The sequence below is a fragment of the Tachypleus tridentatus genome, chromosome 12 (assembly GCF_004210375.1).
Source record: "Tachypleus tridentatus isolate NWPU-2018 chromosome 12, ASM421037v1, whole genome shotgun sequence".
Lineage (NCBI taxonomy): Eukaryota > Metazoa > Arthropoda > Merostomata > Xiphosura > Limulidae > Tachypleus > Tachypleus tridentatus.
Genome location: NC_134836.1, coordinates 2,946,197 through 2,968,108, shown reverse-complemented (window position 1 = coordinate 2,968,108; position 21,912 = coordinate 2,946,197). Strand labels below are relative to the sequence as shown.

The following is a 21,912-nucleotide window of genomic DNA, read 5'->3' as shown; positions in this document are numbered from 1 at the left end:
TTAAAACACTTACTTGGTGTTTACATTAGTAGGGAAGTATTGTAGTTAACTCACCCATTCATTCTCAATTTAAAAAACTATTATACATTTGTTTTAGATATTTGATTATTTGTAAATAATTTGCTTGATTGCCATAAAACATATTCTAGCATAAATTCACAAAAAAATTTTTTCTTCTCACAAGCCCACCCAGTGTGGGTTCCAATGACAGTGCTCCACCATGGATCACCTGATTCAACTTGAAATGTCAATCAGAGAAACCTTTCTCAAATTGTTTTCTTTTATCTGTGACTGATGCACCAATGTGTTGTCTGTGTAATACTCTCAACAATGGCAACATTTTAAACATGTTCTGTCCCAAGGTTTCTCCATAACATTAGATAGTGTTATTGGTGATGGTGACACTGTCTACCCTGGAAATGTTTTTAGTTTTTTAAAGGCTATTAATCTTTTTAATGCAGTTTAAGTTTTTTATTTATACATTCAACCTTTTTAATATAATTCTGTTTTAAGAAGCAAGGTCCATCTAGTTCAATTTGAAATTAGGAAATGTCCATAATGTCAAATAACTCGAAACTGGGACTGGAAAGGCCAATTTCAGGTGACTAACTCTGCTGTTTGAACTACCTGTTAGTCATCCTGGCAAGTTATAATTAAAATTTTCCTGCAAGTCTTTTAGAACTTTTATTACTTTACTTTCTGAAAATGGCCATAACGTCAAATAACTCAGAACCAGGACTGCAAAGGCCAACTTTAGGTGACTAATGGTAATTTTTGAACTTACCTGTTAGTCTTCCTGGTGAGTTATGATAATTGCAATTAAGCAACACAAAGTCCTTTACAACTTGCATTACAGTAGTTTTTCTCTTACTGCTGTAGAGTAGATGTAAACATTGGTTTAATGCTATTTATGTTTTTGTTTTTTTAACTTTGTTTTGTTTTGTTTTACCTTAATTTTCTTTTATGAATTTTACTAAATTAGTTTAATTTTAACTTTTTACTTGATGTTTGGCACAGATAGCCAAGTTGCTTTGTGCCATAAAACACCAAACCAACCAATTAACCAATCTTCTCACAAGTTCTTGATTTTACAAAGTCTAAAACAGAAGTAAAACTGAGACATCTTTACTTTAATCAATAATTCTATGGCATTTATACAGTTTATCACAACAGTTTAAAAAACGTTTACCTCTGAAACTGTAAAGCACCCATTTCTGAACTATTAAGATATTTACCTTCATCTTTTTAAAGAAAAGGTATACTTGAGTTGGATAATTGTCAGTGGATGTTGTACCTGAGATCTAATTTTATGACAGTTACAAACGAGAACTATGTAAATAATTACATCCCAAACATTGTCATACTAACTCCAGTCATAGTTCACATAACGTAGAACAAGACGTGTTTTCATATCTCAACAGTGTTCTGGATTCAGATGTTATATTGCTTTAGAAAAATTCTTTACTTTATAACTATAAAAGTGTGGATAAAATCTGTTAATTAAGTGGAGCCAGAAAATTCTGAAGTGACATTAAAGACTAATGAATTCAGAAAAATGCTCATATCACGTTGTTTCATGCAGGCTTTTCTGAAAAAAATGTAAAATTTGAAAATGGTAGAAAAGAAGTCCTCATCATGTACAAATTATTATCCTAAAGGATTTTTTAATACAGTCTTGGAAAGAGAACAATCAACTGACTTGTAACAGTGTAAATATTTTACTGTGCCATTTTATTTCTGTTATATAAAAAATAACACTTCTCTATAGAGTTGTTTACGATCTATGGTAACTTTGCTTGCCTGTAGCCATCCCCATGGTTGGCATACAATATAATGACTCCATGGGATAGAAGACATGAAATGTTTTTTTGCAGTTTAGTTGTCTTACAAATGCAGATGTTATGATGGAAGATTTACACTACAAGGTGCTTCAATGCAATTTTCTCATTCCATGGTTAAATTATAAAAAAACAAAATGGGTAGCATTTCAGCAAAAGAAATATCTTATCCAAATACCTAATTTGTGAATAAAAGTTCAGTAGTGCTTTGTTCATTGTTTAATCTTGATTTTGTTTAGATAATTGGAAGCATTTCCTTCACCCATAGTTTAGCCTCATTTTTAGCTTTACCAATTACTTTGGGCTTATTGGGGGATGGAACCACATCAAATTACCAAGTGCATGCCAAAAAATGCTTAAATTGTCCTTGTATCTAAAATTAGAATGTGTTAAATGACCTTCCAGTCTTCTGATAGTAAGCTGATGTAGGCACCTTCACACATTAGGCAGCACTGTTCATAAATGATATAAAACTCTTAGAAAAATGAATTTGATCTTTAAATTTGAACAGATTTGGAATTTTCAGTAGAGGTCTAAACACGCAATGAAATAACTTTTGGTTAGACTGTTGATTATGGCACTTAATTTCTTCAAGATTAATGAGTGCAAGCCCTGTATGTCATAAAAAAATCATTATTCATAGTTTTATGATGTCATAGTTCAATGACCTAGATAGAGATAGTTGTTGGATGGTTATATTGATAGTAGAATCTATAAAGTTGCTGAGAAAGGAGTTAAGTTTTAAAATGGATTTTAAGTTGAGTAATCATTGCTATAAAGGCTCACAGGACAGTAATTCTGTATGCACAGGATGTAAAACATTCTTCAACGTTTTCTTTGAAATAAAGTGTAAAGAAAAAAAAAGCTGTCAAAGGTAGTGTATAGTCTGATTTGGGTGAGTTTCTGATAACAATTGACATTGAAATATCCTTGTTGAACACCTGTATCAAGAAAAGGAAGAGTGGAGCACTGTTAGCATACAGGTGAACTTATTGTGGCTACAATTGGCAAATTCTATACATTTTGCAAATTCATTTTCACTTATTAGAATTACAAATATGTAATCAACATGGCAATTATGAATAAGAAATTTGAACTCAGTGAAACAGTCCCTCAGCCGTCATTCACATGAGAACATTAGCCATTTCTGATGCTAACCTAGACCCCATTCTGATTCCATCAATCTGTTCATAAAAGTTGCAAGTAAACTGATAAACAGAGTTCTTCATGAAAGGTTCCATCAGTTGAATAAAAAGCAACTAAATCCATTAATACTTTCATTATCTTTTAGAACAAAGGCCAGTAGTCTCATCTAGAGAAGATTCAGTGAACAGAAGTTCAACATTAAAACAAGGGTGGCAGCTAGGGCTTAACTAGTATGCCATAAAAAAAAAAGTGTTTTGTAGTTTCAAGTGATGTATTTGCTTAATCACATTTCTTATAAGAGTTTAATAATTTTATCTTTATTGTAAGTTTTCAAAGAGATGTGAAACTGCATACAATATAAATATATATTCACCATCACTAAATGGCCTACATTGCTTTGCTGTTCCATTTGCAGTTTCAAAACTGGCTGCAGTTATTTTGTTTGAAGAGTTCACATACTTCAATAAATAATTTGATTTCAAACATTTCTGTTTTAATTGACAAGTTATGTATACCTTCTATTCAATACATTTTCAATGAGAATTTTATGTATTGTCTCAAAATGCCTTATTACAATTAGTAAGTATTTAAACTGAAAACCTGGATTCTTATATCTATTTTCTTTTTTCTTCAAAAACTTGTTTTCATTATCTCTAAGTTTAAGTGTGTATATTAAAAGCAATTCATTATGTGCCATGGTTAGCATGCATTCTTCCTATTTGCCATCCTGACTAGATAAATGTACATCATCAGTTCTCAGGTTTCTGAAATTATTATAAAAATTAAACTCGTTTTTCAATGTGTAGTTATTAAATTTAATGTCATTAAAAGATTCATATAAATATTAGACAATATTTAATTGAAACACTTAATGTTGGAAGCAAATAGATCTAATGGGACAAGGAAATTTGTGAAACTTGAGTAGTCCACAAAGAGTTTCTATTTGGGAAGTAACATGTATGATATCATTATAACTATTAACATCTAAGACATTAGTTTTTGTTCTTTCTTTTTAATTTAGGAAGAATTCAGTCAGTTTCTATTCTCTTAAAAATAGCAATTGGGTGAGTCACTTGGTGCTTACAAATAATTAAGTAAACAACATATAGTTTAAACAATAATACTTCTTGAGTACATTAAAGAGTAGAATCTTTAGAAATAATCATAAAGAAATTGTGAATAAGATGCACACAGAATTAATGACACTTCAGTACTTTCTGTATTCTAATTCCAGGTATGTTTAAATGAAGCAAAAGTAGCATGGAGAAATATAATAGCTGTATTACTTTGTCAGTGTAGTCTTTATTCAAAATGACCAAGCCTTTGTCTAGTTTAGTAATAAGATTACTGTTTAAGCATGTCTAGAGTCATCTTCTCTCCTTTGCTAATGCGAGTATTGCTACCGAGATGTGTATAATGTTTTTAAAAGTTTTGTTACAAAGTGGGTAAACATAATTTTTGAGTTTTATTAACAACAAATAGTTTTAAAAAATCAGATATTCATAATATATTTTTATGGTACTAGAAAATATTTCACACCCTTAGATGAAACACGTTTCCCTCGAGAATATTTCTAGATAAGCTAAAAAACAACTATACAAAGAGTCTAAAAAATTGTCACACCTTTTGAAACCTTTTTAAGTATTGTAATTCCTTCAGATGATTCAATTAGTTTTCCTTCAGTTAATTATTAAGGCAATAGGAAGGGGTAAAATTTAAATAGCCTATCACATGAACCATTTGTCTGAAATACCTTTGATAAGTCCCCCAGTGGCTCAGCAGTATGTCTGTGGACTTACAACGCTAAAATTCGGGTTTCGATACCCATAGTGGGCAGAACACAGATAGCCTATTGTGTAGCTTTGTGCTTAATTAAAAAACAACAACCTTTGACGAGGGAGGTGTGGCTCAACATCTAAAAATAGCAATTGTTGCCAGACTCATATCACTGAATGCAAATAAACTTAAATTTTGCCATTTGGGCCCACATGAGTTGTTCTTCCAAATTCCCTCAAAATTGTTTCAGTGATTTACTTGCAACAATTATTAATTATGTGATACCAGACAAATAATTGATTTGTATATTGCTGCTTGCATATTTGCACATGCACTGAGATACTTAGTGGTTTACATTCAAAATTTAAACTACTGTTTGTTTATGTTATACAAATTACTATGACATCAGCTTGTACTTAATAATCAATATTTTAATAATATACAAGTTTTAAGTTTTTAATTGTATACCCCTTGGTATGAATTCCTGCACATGGTGAGGGGACCTCCCAGGAAAGGTTTTGTTCTTTCAGTTTACCTCCTTTGGGATCTAAACATCCACCTATGTGTTTGCTGTGCGTGGTGACCCATGAAGGGGAGGAGAGGATTCTGGTGGTTGAAGGGTCCAACCCTAACACTCCACTTTGGCCTTGAGTTCTTGTAGACAGGCAGCCTTGTGGTGGGCCCCCCTGGGTCAGTCGGCTGGTACACTTGGGCTAGAGTCAACCAAGTACCAGTGTTGAATGTTCTCAACAAGTGTTGTGGACATTGTATCTGATGCTGGTGTTTGGTTATAGTGCTCATAAAACCCTGGCATTGCTGTAGTGTCCTAGTTTGGCATCATAGTGCATACTCTTGTAGAGCACCATGGTGGGTGGGGTTAGTGGACACTGAAATATTCCTTTTTTTATTATGGATCTTCCAAATGAAAACTGAAGTAAAATAGTGAAAAAACAGTCCATAGGCAAATGATCACGTTTTGAAGATCCTGAGCAGCAATCTTCAACATCTGTAACACCTGCCATACCTCATTTTCTTATCCTACATTCTCTTTTAGACAAACCTTTAGGGCAAATGTCTCCCTTTTTCTTTCAGAAGGGACTAGAGGGACTTGCTGGCTCTCCAAAGTCAGTAAAGAAGCTTTGATCTGGTGACATCCCTTTTTCATTCAGAAGGGACTAGAGGGACTTGCTGGCTCTCCAAAGTCAGTAAAGAAGCTTTGATCTGGTGACATATTGGTGGAAACATCCACATCTCAACACAGTGAACTTCTCTTGAATTTAAAGGTGATTGGGGATATACCTATTGAGGTTAAGCCTCATGCTACTTTGAATTCGTCATGAGGAGTTATTGTTGAGAGCAATTTCAAGAACATCCCTGAGTCACAGATTCTTGCTGGTTTCTCCACGCAAGGAGTTTCAGCAGTGAGGCATATCTCCACTTTCAAAGATGGAATTATGATGCTGCCCAATGTCCTCATTCTGACATTTACATCACAATGTCCACCTGCCAACATCAAGGCAGGTTATCTTAATTGCAGGGTATGGCCATACACAATAAACCCTCTCAGATGTTTTCAGTATCAGCAGTTCTGTCACTCGTAGATGTCATGTTGTGGTTCCTTGATGTGTGCTTGTTGTGGTGGCAAGGACCACGATGCCTATGAGTGTGAAATGGACCCTCATTGTCTCAATTGCAATAGCTCTCACCCATCCTACTTTCATTCTTGCCCTAAATGGTTGGAAGAAAAAGAGGTACAGCATTTGAAAACGATTCATAACATTACTTACCCTGAGGCTCGAAAGTTACTGTCCACCACCTCATGTTGGATGTATGCTGCTGCACTTTGTTCCTACAACTTTAGTGGGAGTGCAGACAGATCTCTCTGTGCCTCCAAAAGAATCGTTCTGAAACCAAATGAAAAATATTTTGACCTTCATGGTTAAAAATGTTGATGAATCAACTTCAACACTCATCTCTGTCCCTAACATACATTCCAACAAACCCCAAGATCTACTTCCTATGGTTCCGGGTACACCTTCTTCTCCCACCTGAAGATGCAAAACAATCATTTGTTCATCTCCTCACTCACTGGAATCTTCTTCCAGTAACAACGACCTGTGCAATTGACCCAGGGCAGGATCCATGGAGGTCAATAGACCTCCCTCGAATAAAAATAGTCGTACCGTCACTGTTTGTTCTCTCTATCTGTTGCCTGGAGAGACCTATGATCAATCAGACCTTGATGCTTTCATTGAACAATGGCCATCTCCCTTTTTAATCCTGAGGAACTTTAATGGACATCATCCCCTCTGGGGAAATGCTAATATATTGATAGGAGGGGTCACTTCATAGAGCATATGCTCTCTGATCACAACCTTTCTCTTTTCAATACTCATTCTTTTACTTATTTTCCTGTAACTAGTCAATCCTATACTGCTATTGATCTCGCAATTTGCTCCACGTCACTATTCTCCCATTTCTCATGGAGTGTTCACAATAATCTACGAGGCAGTGATAATTTTCCTATAATTTTGAGAGAGACTGGCAGTGGTTGATGCCACCTGACCCACCTGCCTTGGTTGAAGCTGGATCAAACAAATTGGCTCTCTTTCACTGACCTCACCAAACTTGATCCTACCATCATCTGTAAGCCATCAATAGATACTGTATGGCAGCAGTAACTGACTGTATTATACAAGCAGCTGTTCAATGTATTCCTAAAACCTTGACACATTTTCCATGATATCCTCATCTGTGGTGGAATCCTGCCTGCCACATGGCACTGAAGGCTCAAAAACGGGCTTGGAATACTTTTCATAGGTATCCCACACTCTCGCACTGCATCTCTTCCCAACAGTCCCATTCACATCCTTGATGGATAAGACATTGAAGCCAGAAGGAATCTTGGATAAAGTTCACAACCAGTATATCTTCTACCACCAGTTCCAAAGTTATATGGGACAAGATTCGAAAGTTCAATGAGTAATATAATTCTGTTCCCCTCTCAATATTGCTCTCTGATGGCCAGGAAGTAGATACTTCAGGTGAAAGCTTTTGCCAGGTATCTAGCACTTCTACTTCTCCACCTTCTTAGCTATTAAGACTTGGACAGAGTGATCACCTCTTTTATTTCAAGCTGAATGTCTCTATAACTATAATTGTCCATTTACACTGATGGAACTGAAACTGGCCCATCATCAGTCTGGAAGTAGATCTGTTGGACCTCATGATGTACACTATGAAATGCTGAACCATCTATCTCCTGCTTCTCATGCTATTCTTCTGATTGTTTTTAACCAGATCTGGCAGGAGAATGTTTTTTCTTGATGCCTGGTGCCTGACTCTTGTCCTACCTTTCTTTAATCCTGGGAAAGATACCAAGATTCCTTCAAACTACTGCCTAATCGCTTTGACGAACTGTCTCTAAGACCTTAGAGAGGATGATTAATGCTCGTCTTGTTTGTTTCCTTGAATCAAACAACCTCCTCTTGCCCATCCAGTGTGGGTTCCAATGACAGGGCACTGCTTTGGACCACCTGATTTGACTTGAAATGTCAGTCAGAGAAGTTTTTCTCAAATGACAACATCTTGTATCAATATTCTTTGACATTGAGAAGGCTTATGATACAACATGGAGGTATGGCATTTGGCAAGACCTCCATATATATGGGTTATGTGGCCATTTGCCCATTTTTATTAATTTTTTAATGGACAGGAGATTCCAAGTTCGTGTGGGTCCAACACTGCACCTTTTTTTTCTACAGGAACTTGGAGTTCCTCAGGGCTGTCTTTTGAGTGTCACACTTTTCATTATAAAAATTCATGCCATCACTGAAAAACTCCCTCTCCAGCTTTAACTTCTTTCTCTCTAAAACCATTTGCATGCACTTTTACCACCAACGAGGAGGGGGTTTCACCCTGATCCTGAACTCCGTATTGGTGAAGCTGTGCTGCCTGTGATCCCTGATACAAAATTCTTGGGGCTTATCTTTGACTGTAAGCTGATTTTTATACCACACATCAAGCAGCTGCGGGTCAAATGTACAAGAGCAATGAACATCCTCCGTGTCCTCTCTTACACCACTTGGGGAGCAGATCGATGTTCTGTGCTAAAGATGTATTGTGCTCTTATTCAGTCGAAACTGGTCACAATAAGCCACATTTTACTTTCTTGCCATCGTTACAACTCTCAACGATGGCACCATTTTAAACATGTTCTGACCCAGGGTTTCTCCATGACATTAGACAGTGATGGTGATGGTTACACTGTCCACCTTGGAAGTGTTTTTAGTTTTTTAAAGGCCATTAATCTTTTTAATGCTATTTAAGTTTTTTAATTTATACACTTGACCTTAATATGATTCCCTTTTAGCAATCAAAATCCATCTTGTTCGATTTGAAATTAGTAAATGGCTGTAAGATCAAATAACTTGAAACCAGGACTGGAAAGGCCAACTTTAGGTGACTAATGCTGCTGTTTGAACTACCTGTTAGTCATCCTGGCAAGTTAATATTAAAATTTTCCTGCAAGTCTTTTAGAACTTTTATTACTTTACTTTCTGAAAATGGCCATAACATGAAATAACTCGGAACCAGGACTGGAAAAGCCAACTTCAGGTGACTGAAGGTGGTTTTTGGTCTTATCTGTTAGTCTTCCTGGCAAGTTATGATAATTACAATTATGCTGCAGAAAGTCCTTTACAACTTGTATTACTGTAGTTTTTCTGTTACTGCTGTAGGCCTGATGTAAACATTGGTTTTATTGCTATTTATGTTTTTTTTAACTTTGTTTTGTTTTACCTTAATTTCCTTTTATGAATTTTACTAAATTTACTTTTAATTTTAACTTTTCACCAGATGTTTGGCACAGATAGCAAAGCTGCATTGTACCATAAAACACCAAACCAATTTAATTGTACAAGCTAGTATTTAAAAGAATCTTGAATTCTCCGTAGTGTGACAGGTGTGTCATGTTTTCTCTAGGCATACCTTCTTGTATTTGTTCACCACCACTCCAATGAGTATGAACTTTAATGTCATTTCATTACTACAAAATCTTCATGACTCATGTAAATCATAATTTTTATAGCATTTAATTTTGTTTGGTTGTAGAGCCATCAGCTAGAAAATCAGGCTCTTAACATGTTTATAGTTTTCTTATGTTTAATTCTATATTATTTATAACCAGTAGAAAGCCAAAGTTTTCATCTGTTAAAATGACTTTATATTATATTGTTCTCTGAACAGAGAATTATCAATTTCTCTTAGAGCAAGCTTTGTTCCCATGGGAAACATATCAACTTGCATAAGAGGAATTTGTAACAGCTCCAGCCATGTAGCTAGAAAGCCAAAAACATTAGGATCATTATGGGACATTGATTTCTGCATATTATTATTCTATATTCTTTGATGTACTTTTTAATTAAATAAAATCATTTTTGTGCACTGCTATCATTAATATAAAAGAAACAGGGTTATGTGTCATTGACAGTTGGCAGCAAAAAAAGTCCAGATATGTACTTTATTTCTTGTTTTTCATGTGTATTCTTTATATATTATAATAAATGTAAAAATAGGAATATATTTAAGTTAGTTAAAGTTAGATTAGATTGTAGGTAATGTAATTCAGTAGCATAATATAAGCTCCACGTTCACTGAGTGATTTACAATTTTTAATGCCATGAATAGTAGACGTGGCTCAACAAGCAATAAAATTTAATTATAAATAGATGTACTGTTACAAGCTTAAAGCTACTTAGTATAAACAAATCTAATGTCATGTTACAATTTGAAGTTATTTTGGAAAGAAAGAAAGAGTAATTTAGATTTATTTCAATTTTTGGTGGTGATGGTTATGAAGTCTGTCAATCTGACTTACCTTTTATAGAATTAGGGTAGGGATAATAATATAAAATATAAAGTTTTACTAAAAACAAACATCTGAAATATATTTAGGAGGGTTTGGAGATTACACAAATGAAATTTGGGATTTTTGAGATGAAAAAGTATTTTTAGTTGTATGTGAATATCACTTTGCACTCAGACTAGTAAAAAAAAAAAAAGTGATATATTCACAGACAAATCTGTAGTAAAATTACTTCATTACAAAACTGATTTTACTGAGTACAAATGACTTGTAATATTTATAAAAAGCCTGCCTGATATTGTGAAGATACCCATCCTGTATGAAATGTTAGTAGTAACAAACTTTAAACAAGTGCAAAGTGGCACATGGTCAGTCAATTCAAATGAACCTGTGTAGAAAAAGATTTGTAAATGAGTGATCATTAACTATAAGTTGTGCTTGTAAAATATCACATCCAGTATCTTTTAAGCTTGATCTTAAACTTTTTATACCACATTCACTTCTAGTTATACCTAATTGTAACATGTTTTATAAAAATAACAATTTCAATATAGATCAGCATGTCTTATTTTTCAGACCCCAGTCTTATTTATCAGGAGGGATTAAGCCATCCTTTCTTAGGAACCAAGGAATTGGTAAGCAGATCAACCAGACAGCAAGTCTGCCTCCACAACTGGTATCTACTCCTTCAGCTTCATGTGGGCCTGTAAAGTTTACTGTAAGAATGCCATGATTTATTTGCTACTCCAGTGAGTAAAAACGAAATTACCAAATAACTATGACACTTTTTTCCAATGGGTTGTGTTTATTCATTTGCCTACATCTTTACACAAAAATGCTGCTCATGAATAGTTTATGTGGATGTATTCATATTTCTATGGATCAAGCTTCTATTTGTTTTTGTGTAAACAATTATGAAATTAAAGACTTCTTTTAAATAAATGTTGTATTTTAAATTATATTTGTCAGCAGAAACCTCATATAGATGCTGTTCATCTGTGAAGTTAAGCTCAGATATCTCCATATTCTAATAAGAATTGTGTCCAAAATTCAAAAATTGTAAATCTGTTTACATTTTTCACACTATGAACACAAGCTAAGTAGAAACTATGGTGGAGAAAATCAGTTGTTTTTTCAGAGCATATTACTTTTAACAATTTGTTTAGAACAGCAGTAGAATTTTCTCTGTAATGATTCTTTTTAATCTGTATATAACATGCTCTCAAACCATGTTCAAATCATGAGACATTCTTTAGTATGCTTTATTTCAAATTACATATTTTAAACTGGTAAGTCAGTGATAGATTTGTAAACTGTACCAGTGAAAGAACAATATTGTGTATAATTACCTACAGTTAAAGTGATTTAACTCAGTCATTGTAATTGATTCCATGCATCCAGTAGTGTCACATGTGTTTAAATCATTTCTTGCCAAAACTAATCAGTTTATTGAAATTGTTGTTTTTGGTAATTAGTGTTTTTGATTAATTCAAGGCTTTTCAGCTTAATTAATTAGCATCACAACACAAAAATGATCAACTAATTAAAATTAGTGTTTCTGGTTATTCTTATTTTCAGTTGTTTCAAATGAGAATAATTATTAGTTGAATGTAGTTGATTAATGAACCTGATAACTTATCAATTAGCAAATTTCTCTAAGTGTCCAGGTCTATCTACATAAGAGACATTGTTATTTGTTTCATTGTTATTTCTGTTATTACTGAAGCATGATTTATATGTATTGTAAGAGAGGTATTTCCAACATCAGTGCAATATGTAGAGTTTTTTATGGTTACTGTGAGACAGATAAAAAGAAAAAAAAATGTTGCTGCTGCCCAAAAAATAATCAAAGAGAACTATGTTAATAAAATATTCATTTCGACCTGCAGAAAATAATTACATTGGTACAACATGCAGCTAAGTTTAAGGGTAGATTTGCTATGCTAGATAAATGCTGTACAGGTAAAATCATATATTTGTGGATGTTCATAATATTTTATCAATCTATATTTTAAAGCTGTAAATTTTAGTGCTCTTGCTTTTACTTGCAAAATATAATAATCTGATGTAGATGAACTGAAGAAATTTATAATTTCGTAGTAACTCTTGTTTGAAAAATAATAGTTCTCACACTTCAACTGTATCTTATGTGCTTTATGTGAACTGTTTACAAATACTGTCTTTGGTTTATATAGCTACCTAATAATAATCAGTTTTTAAAGGGGGAGAGAGAGTTTCAATTGTAAGTCTTTCTAATTGCTTAGTCCTTAAGTCCAATTCAATTAATTTTATGCAGAAACCTTCCAAGCTAATGTGTAAAGAGATTATTCTCATTGCTATTGTTCTCTAAAAAAATAACTTACTTTTGAGCCTTCCAAATTTTTCTTATGTCATCCTTTAACCAGTCTGTTGTTGCTGCCTTAGGAATTCAGATTTCACTAAAAAACCTTTTGTTTTTAAGAATTTTTTTTGTGTTCTTATACTTACCAACTTTTAAACTTTATAAGTTTAATAGGGAAACCATTATTCATAATTCTAGTATTTCTAGATTTATTAAGTTATTAGTATGGCATCAACTTTATACATGTATCCTTAACAGCAGTAGACATGAAATGTATGTTATATTTAGTTAATCATTCTGACCAGTCAATGTACTAGATGAAAAAATGAGTTGTATACCTGACCAATCACATAACAGTGTACCAGATGAAGAAGTTTGTCTTATAGTTAAACGATAACTAGCCAGTCAATGTATCAGCTGGAAAAGTGTGTCGTGTAGTTGTTAAATAATAAACCAGTCAGTGTACTGGAAGGAGAAGTGCCTTTTAGTTGTTTAATAATTAGCCATTCAGTGTACTAGGTGGAGAAATTTGTCTTTTAGTTGTTGGATAATTAGTCAGCCAGTGCCCCAGATGGAGAAGTCTTTTATTTACTGAATAATTAGCCAGTCAGCATACCAGATGGAGATGTATCATGTAGTTGTTGAATAATTAGCCAGTCAGTGTACCAGATAGAGAATTGCATCTTTTAGTTGTTGGATATTTAGTCAGCCAAGTGTGCCAGATGGAAAAGTCTTTTTTTTTTTGCTGAATAATTAGCCAGTCAATGTACCAGATAGAGAATTGCATCTTGTAGTTGTTGAATACTTAGCCAGTCAGTGTAAGAGATGGATAAGTGTGTGTTCTAGTTGTTAGATAATAAACCAGTCAGTGTACCATATGGAGAAGTGTATCCTTTAGTTTTTGAATAACTAGCCAGTCAGTGTTCCAGGTGGAGAAATAAGTTGTTGAATAAGTAGCCAGTCAGTGTAAGAGATGGATAAGTGTGTGTTCTAGTTGTTAAATAATAAGCCAGTCAGTGTACCAGATGGAGAAATTTGTCTTTTAGTTGCTGAATAACTAGTCAGTCAGTGTTCCAGGTGGAGAAATTCCTGATTTAGTTGTTGAATAATTTATCAGTCAGTGTATCAGTTGTAGAAGTGTCTTTTATTTGTTGAATATTAGAACGTCTATTCAGAATGAAATAAAAATTGAAGACTATATGGAGTAGTGTTTAGAAAAGAGAGCTAATATGAGAGAAGTTTATGAAGGAGTTTATGCAAGAATATGACAGGTTGATAAATGTGTAGGGTATGTGCTTTGCTGTCCCCATAAGTGAAATAATTTCTTTGGAGCACACATAATCTTTAGAAGATCTTTTCAGGGTTCACTAAACATTGATACATTTTTGTTAAGCACCTGAAACACTACACCCTGAAGTCACTTTCAAAGACTTATTGGAGTTCTTATGTTGAAGCCATAAAGATAGTGTGTGGGCAACTGTCTGAATTATTGGATGCTTTGCTTAAAGTATTATGAAGTGGCAATGTTCTGTTGGAGATTACAGATGTTGAGAAAGCATTTGAATCATTTTTTTTTTCATTGTAGGTATGATTATGTAGAATGATGCACTTAGCATCATCAGTTGCATGACTGATTTTAAATCTGACTAGGAGAGATTTGAAGTTAGTGTTTTAATTATTTGCTAGATAAAGTCCTTATGGAAACTGAGGAATGCTTCAACTTATTGCAGGAATTGAATCCTCTCTTGGCTTTCCTACATCTGGAAGTTACAGTAAATTAAACAACTGAAGAGTTGGGTCCAGTTTCTTGTGTTTGTAGATGGTTCAGGTGTGGCTGGAGAACCTGATGTCATAGGTATATAGATGGTTCAGATATGGCTAGAGAACAGAATGTTTTTGGTTCATAGGTGATACAGAAATAGCTAGAGAAATAACCTTACTTTCCTTCTCTTACTTCATTATGTGATTTCTCTGTTACAAGTGCTATAGTACCTGGTATGGAAAGATATGACCAAATTGGATTCCACTATTTATAGTTCTAATTAAAGCTGCAAGAGCTGAACAATCCTTCAATAAACTTTGATGATAATGAACAAAAAAAAAAATCCCTCCACTCAACAACATCATAGAGAGACTGTTGGTTGAAAGTAGAATTGTAAGAAAAGTAATTTTTTCTCCGATGTAATCAAAAGAGTTGCTGCAACCACAGTTCACTAAAGATGTAATTTACTGTTTAACAATTATAAACAGTGATAAATGTTGTTGCTTTTTGTTTTGTGAACTTTAGACCATAATTTGGAAAAATTAATTTATATTTAGTGCTTTTGATCCACAAGGGCATATATTTTGTAGTATTATTATTGTTGCTGTTATTCCAATTAACATGTTAAACTGATGTAACAGAATGATTGATGTTTAAGTTCCTTTGACTTTCTATAGATTAATTTTAGGCTTGTTGCTAATTTACATGTTTTTATTTCTTGTATACCATGTGTATACATTTTTAGGAGGGGGGCTTCACATTTTTTACACCAGAGTCCTGTAAAGTCTAGCAAGATCTTACAACTCAAGATTGCTTACTTATTAAAGCAATTTTAACTCAGGCTTTTTTATACTGTTCTACAGTCTTTTGATGTTGTATTCATAAGTAATGCTAATAAAGCTAAATTTCATTGTTTTGCAACCTAGATTTGTTCAAAGTGGCTTGAAGATATTTTCAAAATTTAGCATCTGCTAAAATAGATATTTGTACCAATTGAAAATATAACGCGTAATAATAATTTATAGCAGGAACAAAATCAGCTTCCAATGTGAATCCTATATTTCTCTCTCGCTGAGTGTTTACAATTGTGAGAATGGAGGATTTTTCATCTCAACAGCTTCGAGGGGTTATTCTCACTCTGACTGACTATGCTTACTGCCCACAATCATTTAAAAAATAACAAAATTCTGTATTTTGTTGGAAAAAAATTGAAATTACATTTCAATATATTTCAACCCCAAAAGGCATTTTATTAAAATATTGTTTGGTTGCTTGTTTCAGATATTCTCTTCAGCCAGCACGTGGACTGTATGCAGTGGCCGTTCCTAATTTTTGATTGATGGACAAGAAAAAAGGCACCTACTCAACATCACTCATTGACAACTCTTGGTCTACTAGCTAGCTGGCCCAGCATGACCAGGTGGGTTAAGGCATTCGACTCGTAATCTGAGTGTTGCGAGTTTGAATCCCAGTCGCACCAAACATGTTCGCCCTTTTAGCCGTGGAGACATTATAATGTGGCGGTCAATCCCACTATTCTTTGGAGTACCCCAAGAATTGGCAGTGGGTTATGATGACTAGCTGCCTTCTCTCTAGTCTTGCACTGCTAAATTAGGGACAAGTTAGCACAGATAGCCCTCATGAAGCTTTGCGCGAAATTCAAAAGCAAACAAAACTAGGTAGCTCTAATCAAAAAGTCAATCTTATCATGCACCTTAGGCCTGAAAGGGTGGATATAAACCAAGCACCCTCAAATTCAATGTTCGGAATGTTAAATATTAGGCTATGCCACATCCAAATCATAACTGGGAGAGAATACTTTATTGTCATGTATACTGAACCTTAACACCACAGATGCAGAAGGATTAACAAACTAACTTTTAACATTTTCACCAATGAAAAACACTCTTTTAAGACCAGTAAAGAGTCTAATATAAAGACAGCTGTTCATGTAATACAGATTAACTCATTTGCATAAATTTAGTTTGTACCTGCACATCTTTTACATTGTCAAAACAGTGCTTGAGAATGCTATACTTTTAAGTTATTTCAGTAATTTTTTTCATTGTAAATAAAACATCTAACTCAAGTTTAGCAACATAACCCTTTTAGAGCAACCAATTGAAAATGAACTTCTTAGCCATTTTAGGAACCATAAGAAAAAATACAAACATTTATTATTAATTTATTTTCGAGTTCAAAAGGTTTTAACATATTTAGAAAATATTATTATCAGCAAACCTCATATGGTCATTGTTTAGTCTTCCTGCAGAGGTAGAGATAGCTATTTTGGATTGGTTAGGCAACTCAGAGTTGTGTGAAAAGCATACCAGTGCTAGATGAGTTTGAGGGGGCTTGTCCCCCTGGAAAATTTTGAAAACTGGGTACTCTGAAATTGAATTTTTGGCTATTTTTAATATATTTTATTGGAAGTAGTAGTATTTATAAGCACTTCATTATGATTCATAAAAGTATGTGTTCACTGGTGCTTACAATCAACATAGCTATAAGCAAGTTCAGGCATGTACACTGGCAGATTACATAGGTAATGCATTATGCATTATTACACTCATTCATACATACTACTACAAGTCTATCTATTTACCTAGAAACAATTTCTTAAGTACAAATTAAAATTTAAAAAGCCCTACAATTTCTATGGAAAATGTTAGTCGGTCTACCAGACCTTCTCTGGCACACATGCCCTGGAACAAGAAGGCCAAACCAATTAATTATTCTGAAAAACAACTAAAAATAGTTGTATGAAACAAAATTTCAATAGAACAATTTTCATTTTTGGAAAACATTTTTCTTTTGTTATTATTCAACATAAAACTGTACATTAGACTATTTTTGCTGTATCCATTGCAGGTAAAGAAACCCGATTTTTAGCATCTAAAGCCCAGAAACGTACTGTTAAATCACTGGGGGCAAGGTTTTATTTCAAAATGACTAAAACTGTTATTTAAAAGTATAGTCCATAGGTTTTCTGAAATGAAATACAAGAATAAAATACAGATTATTCTTGTATTTTTCAGCTATAATCTAGTATTTCTCGAACTAGTAGTAGTCAAAAAATTAATATTACTGATTTACTCGCATTATTAAAATTCACAGCCACTACCTTCTTAAAAACAGCAAATGTTTACGTATAATTAAAAGACAAAAAGAAGCCAGATAAATGGGTCTAAATGTCTTGAATATATTTATCTTCGATTTTAAAACCTTTAGCTAAACAAAACTTTTTTTACCCTAATAACTATCTTGTTACAAAAAATAAGTAAATATTTAAAAAAAATTTAGAAATATAAATGTAAAAATTATGATATTTCATTAAGATTTTCATACGCAATGTTAGACATGCAGAGATACGTTGGACAGAAATACGCCATTATTCCCAGTTTATATACCTATCTGATTAACACATAAACGACCTAAGATCATGTTAGCCTTAATAAGTTGAAGAGAAGACATCAGTATGTTTACCAAATAAACACTAAAAGACCCATGATTCTGAAATCTTTAACTTAGCCTTTTGTGCAATGTCGACGTATTTGCAAACTGTTTGTTTTTACGATAATAAAATACTAAAAATGAAATTGCATGCTGTCATAACAATACCGGATAACATAGATATTTATCGAACGATGGCGCTATTTCATTTAGAAACTAATGCAGTTATATTAAATTTCCCATGATTAGTTTTCCACAAATTAGAAAACTTATAAACAAAAATAGTATTCAAGCGTAAGCCCATCATACGACATCATTAGAAACTTACTAGAGCTAAAATCAAGAGATGTGTGTTATCTATTTCCAAAGTATTACGCACACTAGTAATATATAGGTTTATCAGAGCAAGGGCTAAAAAGATGTCAAGTTTACATGAAATTCATATTAATCTCTTATTGGTTGAGGCTTTTTTTTAATATATAAAATCAATTATTTATGTTATATACAGAATAAGTGTTTGATAGATGATAAACATACAATAGCATGGATAATAAACAGCCCCCAGTATGCGGATGTACAACGGGTTTTGATAGCCGTAGAGGGTAGAGCACAGATAGCCAGTTGTGTAGCTTTGTGCTTCATTACAAACATAAGCAAATCAGCATTACCTTATTGTAACGGATTTGCCGTTATTCGCTTATTTTAGTACCTACGCTTCTTTCAGTATAGTTTTTTTTTTCTGCATGTGTTTTGCGTAAGTCTTGCCTGTTCCCTAAATTTGTAAATTTTCGAACGTAAGAATCAACGAGAAATTCGCGTGATTCATATAAAAGCAGCTAAATGAAAGACAGTATTATTATTAGTCAGCGTTCCATAGGTTTCGGAAGCCATTGTTGTGATGTACACTTATTAATCGGAAAACTACAGCATTTGACCAGAAAGGTTTATAGATTTCAGACATTACGAACCGTTTAACTTCGGTAAATTAACATTTGGTATTGTTATTTGTATGAGAACATTAAATATTGTCGCCTGTGAAACTTATGGGTGAAGTAATTCTTGATGACGAGAAACCCATTTGAAATAAGAATGTATCTCAGTCGTTCTGAGATACAAACTTACGAGTGATTCAAGCTCAGCCAACCGTGGACTTCAATAAAAGATTCAGTTCCAGACCAGATAGAAGACTCGATATTGTTTGTAAATTTGTAAAACAGTTATATAGAAACCAATATTTGTAATAACTGTTATTATAAATTGGGCTGTTCAAGGAGAAGCTATCTTTTTTGATATTGTTTAACATAGTGTTTTTACATAACTTAAATCAAAATGCTTTAGTAATGTTGCAGCATTTTTTTTGTTTTCATGTTTCGCCCTGTGTTGAGCTGTTGACTGCTTCTTGTTTGGGTAAATGTAAAACAGATCAATACGTATAACTAACTAGAGGGAAAATTCATAAATATTCTAAGTTTACACAGAGGAAACTGACAATATCAATATTTCATGCGTGCCATTTTTCCGCTGAAACGCGGATTCCCGCGGTTTTCAAACGGCCAACGATCACCCACGAGATTCGTGTAAATTCGAGGAGAAAATATGAGCGATTTGGGGGCCGGGTAGGTGGTTTTTGAGGAGAAATCGTATTTTGTCAATGTTTATTGCAGAAAAAAAAATCTGACCGCCATCTTGGAGGCAGTCTCGTTTCGTCTCGTTGCAGGTCTCGTGGTCTGGTATCGTGTGCATACCAGACGATAAAATATTCTCTACGCTCCAAAGAAACAACAGCGATTGAAATGTTTAAAAGGAAAGATGTTCATTTTGATCCTGTAGACAAGAGAATGTGTAAGGACATTAGATCAGCAGCTTCAAAGTATACCTCAAAGCTGAGGGAGAATCAGAAGAAAAGGGCAGAAAGGCTTGAGGCCTATGGTTCTGTGAAATCTGGCCCAGCCACCTTGGCTAAAGAAAAAGTCCAGAAAGCCGCAGAGGCACAGAGAGCTGCCCATTCAGAGAGGGAGAGAAAAAAGCTCGGAAGAGAGCACTGGAAACCCTTGTCTGGAAAAGAGGAAAGTAGCCAAGATTGATTAAAGGAAATTAAGTGATTTGAAATTTGACTGTAATTTATGCAGCAGAGCAGAAGTTGATATCAGTGACTGAAAAACATTTTATTATTATCTGCAGCATACAGTGCCAGTGGTTTATTTTATAGCATATCATTAATTTTATTTTGAAGCAATGTCAAAGCTTTCCTTGATTTGCTTTCAGTTTGTATTGTGAAAGAATGAAAAATATACTGATATTGAGGTACCAGTAATTTACTGACAAGATTGTATAGATGAACAAGTTTTACTGTAGGTAGTCATGCAGAGTAATTTTAAGTAATTTGAAATTTTAATGGAATACATGCAGCAGAGCAGTAGTTGTTGATGTCAGTGACTGTACAAAATTTAATTTCTGAGGCATATCACTGATATCAGTAGTTTAATATTGAACCATATCAGTAGTTGAATTTTTAAGCAATGTCATAGCTTTCCTTCATATGCTGTTTTAGTTTGTATTGTCAATTTGTGAAAGAATGGAAAATTCACTGACATTAAGGTACCAGTAGTATAATGACAAGATTGCATAGATGAACAATTTGAACTGTAGGTAGTCATGATTAGTCAAAAGAGTAATTTTATGTGATTTGAAAATTGTATGGAATTTATGCAGCAGAGAAGTAGTTATTGGCAATGACTGTAAAACATTTAATTGGCAGCATACCAGTAGTTGATGATGATGATATTATTGATGACAAAAAGGATAATAATGAAATGATTTGTATTTGAAATATTTACTGAGTTATTTTGGCTTTATTAACTCATATTACTAATATATATTTTGATTTAGAAAAAAAAGTAAACTGAATAAATAGCAAATAAACAATCTTAAATTTCATTTATTTACTTTTTATTTTATTTGTTAATTTTAGATATTTTGATATATCTTCTAAAAAATGAATGCAAATTAAAAGAATAAATCAATCTGCTAAAAACTGTAAATTAAAGTTATAGTTTTTATTAGTTTGATTTAGTCTTTTAATTTCCTTTTGTTATTTTATATGATATATATTGTGTACTTTTCCAACATTGCAATGTCAAAAAACATAAAGAAATTATGTCCCAGATTGCACCAAATCACACCAAATAGCATCCATTTTTTAAAAATTTCCCGGGGGAGCATGCCCCCAGACATGGCGCCAGGCTATATACCTCTTCCTCTTTTTTTCATAAATGTCATTGGCATGCCTGATATTTAAAAAATATTAAAGTTACCTGAAGAATGTTACTCAACTCGAGAAATTCATTAAAAATACTTGTTATAAAGTATATTATTAACCGTTGAACTTTTTATTTATTGTTAGAGAGGGATGGGAAAGTCATACATTCATAAAACAGGCGTACTGTATGGTGAACTAGTAGGTTGCTACACATTGTAAAAACTAAAACTGAAATATTTGTAAAAGTCGCATACAATATAAATGCCGTAAGTTATATTTCTTATTAAAATCTCTTCACACGCTAGCTTCTAAATGTTATTGTTCTATAACTAATGTTTTATAGAATTCAACGGATTTGGAGTATAATGCTTATTTAACAATATTTATTTACGTAAATAAAATAAACTACATCAAGTTTGAAAACGGTTCCTTTTATTAGAAAACGATGACGAAAAGTCATCTAAAATGAGA

At 33.3% G+C, this 21,912-nt stretch overlaps 1 protein-coding gene across 7 annotated transcripts in view; it reads left to right on the top strand.

Annotated features, from left to right (window-relative positions):
* LOC143235182 (polymerase delta-interacting protein 3-like) overlaps positions 1-21,118 on the top strand; it is a 58,121-nt gene extending 37,003 nt beyond the window's left edge. For 5 of the 7 annotated variants that reach the window (XM_076473085.1, XM_076473082.1, XM_076473084.1 and 2 more), the window contains one exon: positions 11,203-11,568. In XM_076473085.1, the coding sequence (XP_076329200.1) occupies positions 11,203-11,359 (157 nt within the window). In that variant the 3' untranslated portion in view covers positions 11,360-11,568. Of the gene's footprint in view, positions 1-11,202; positions 11,569-15,474; positions 15,657-16,010 lie in introns of those variants that run through there. The other 2 variants (XM_076473080.1, XM_076473081.1) reach the window with 2 other exon arrangements.
* The last annotated feature ends 794 nt before the right edge of the window (positions 21,119-21,912 follow it).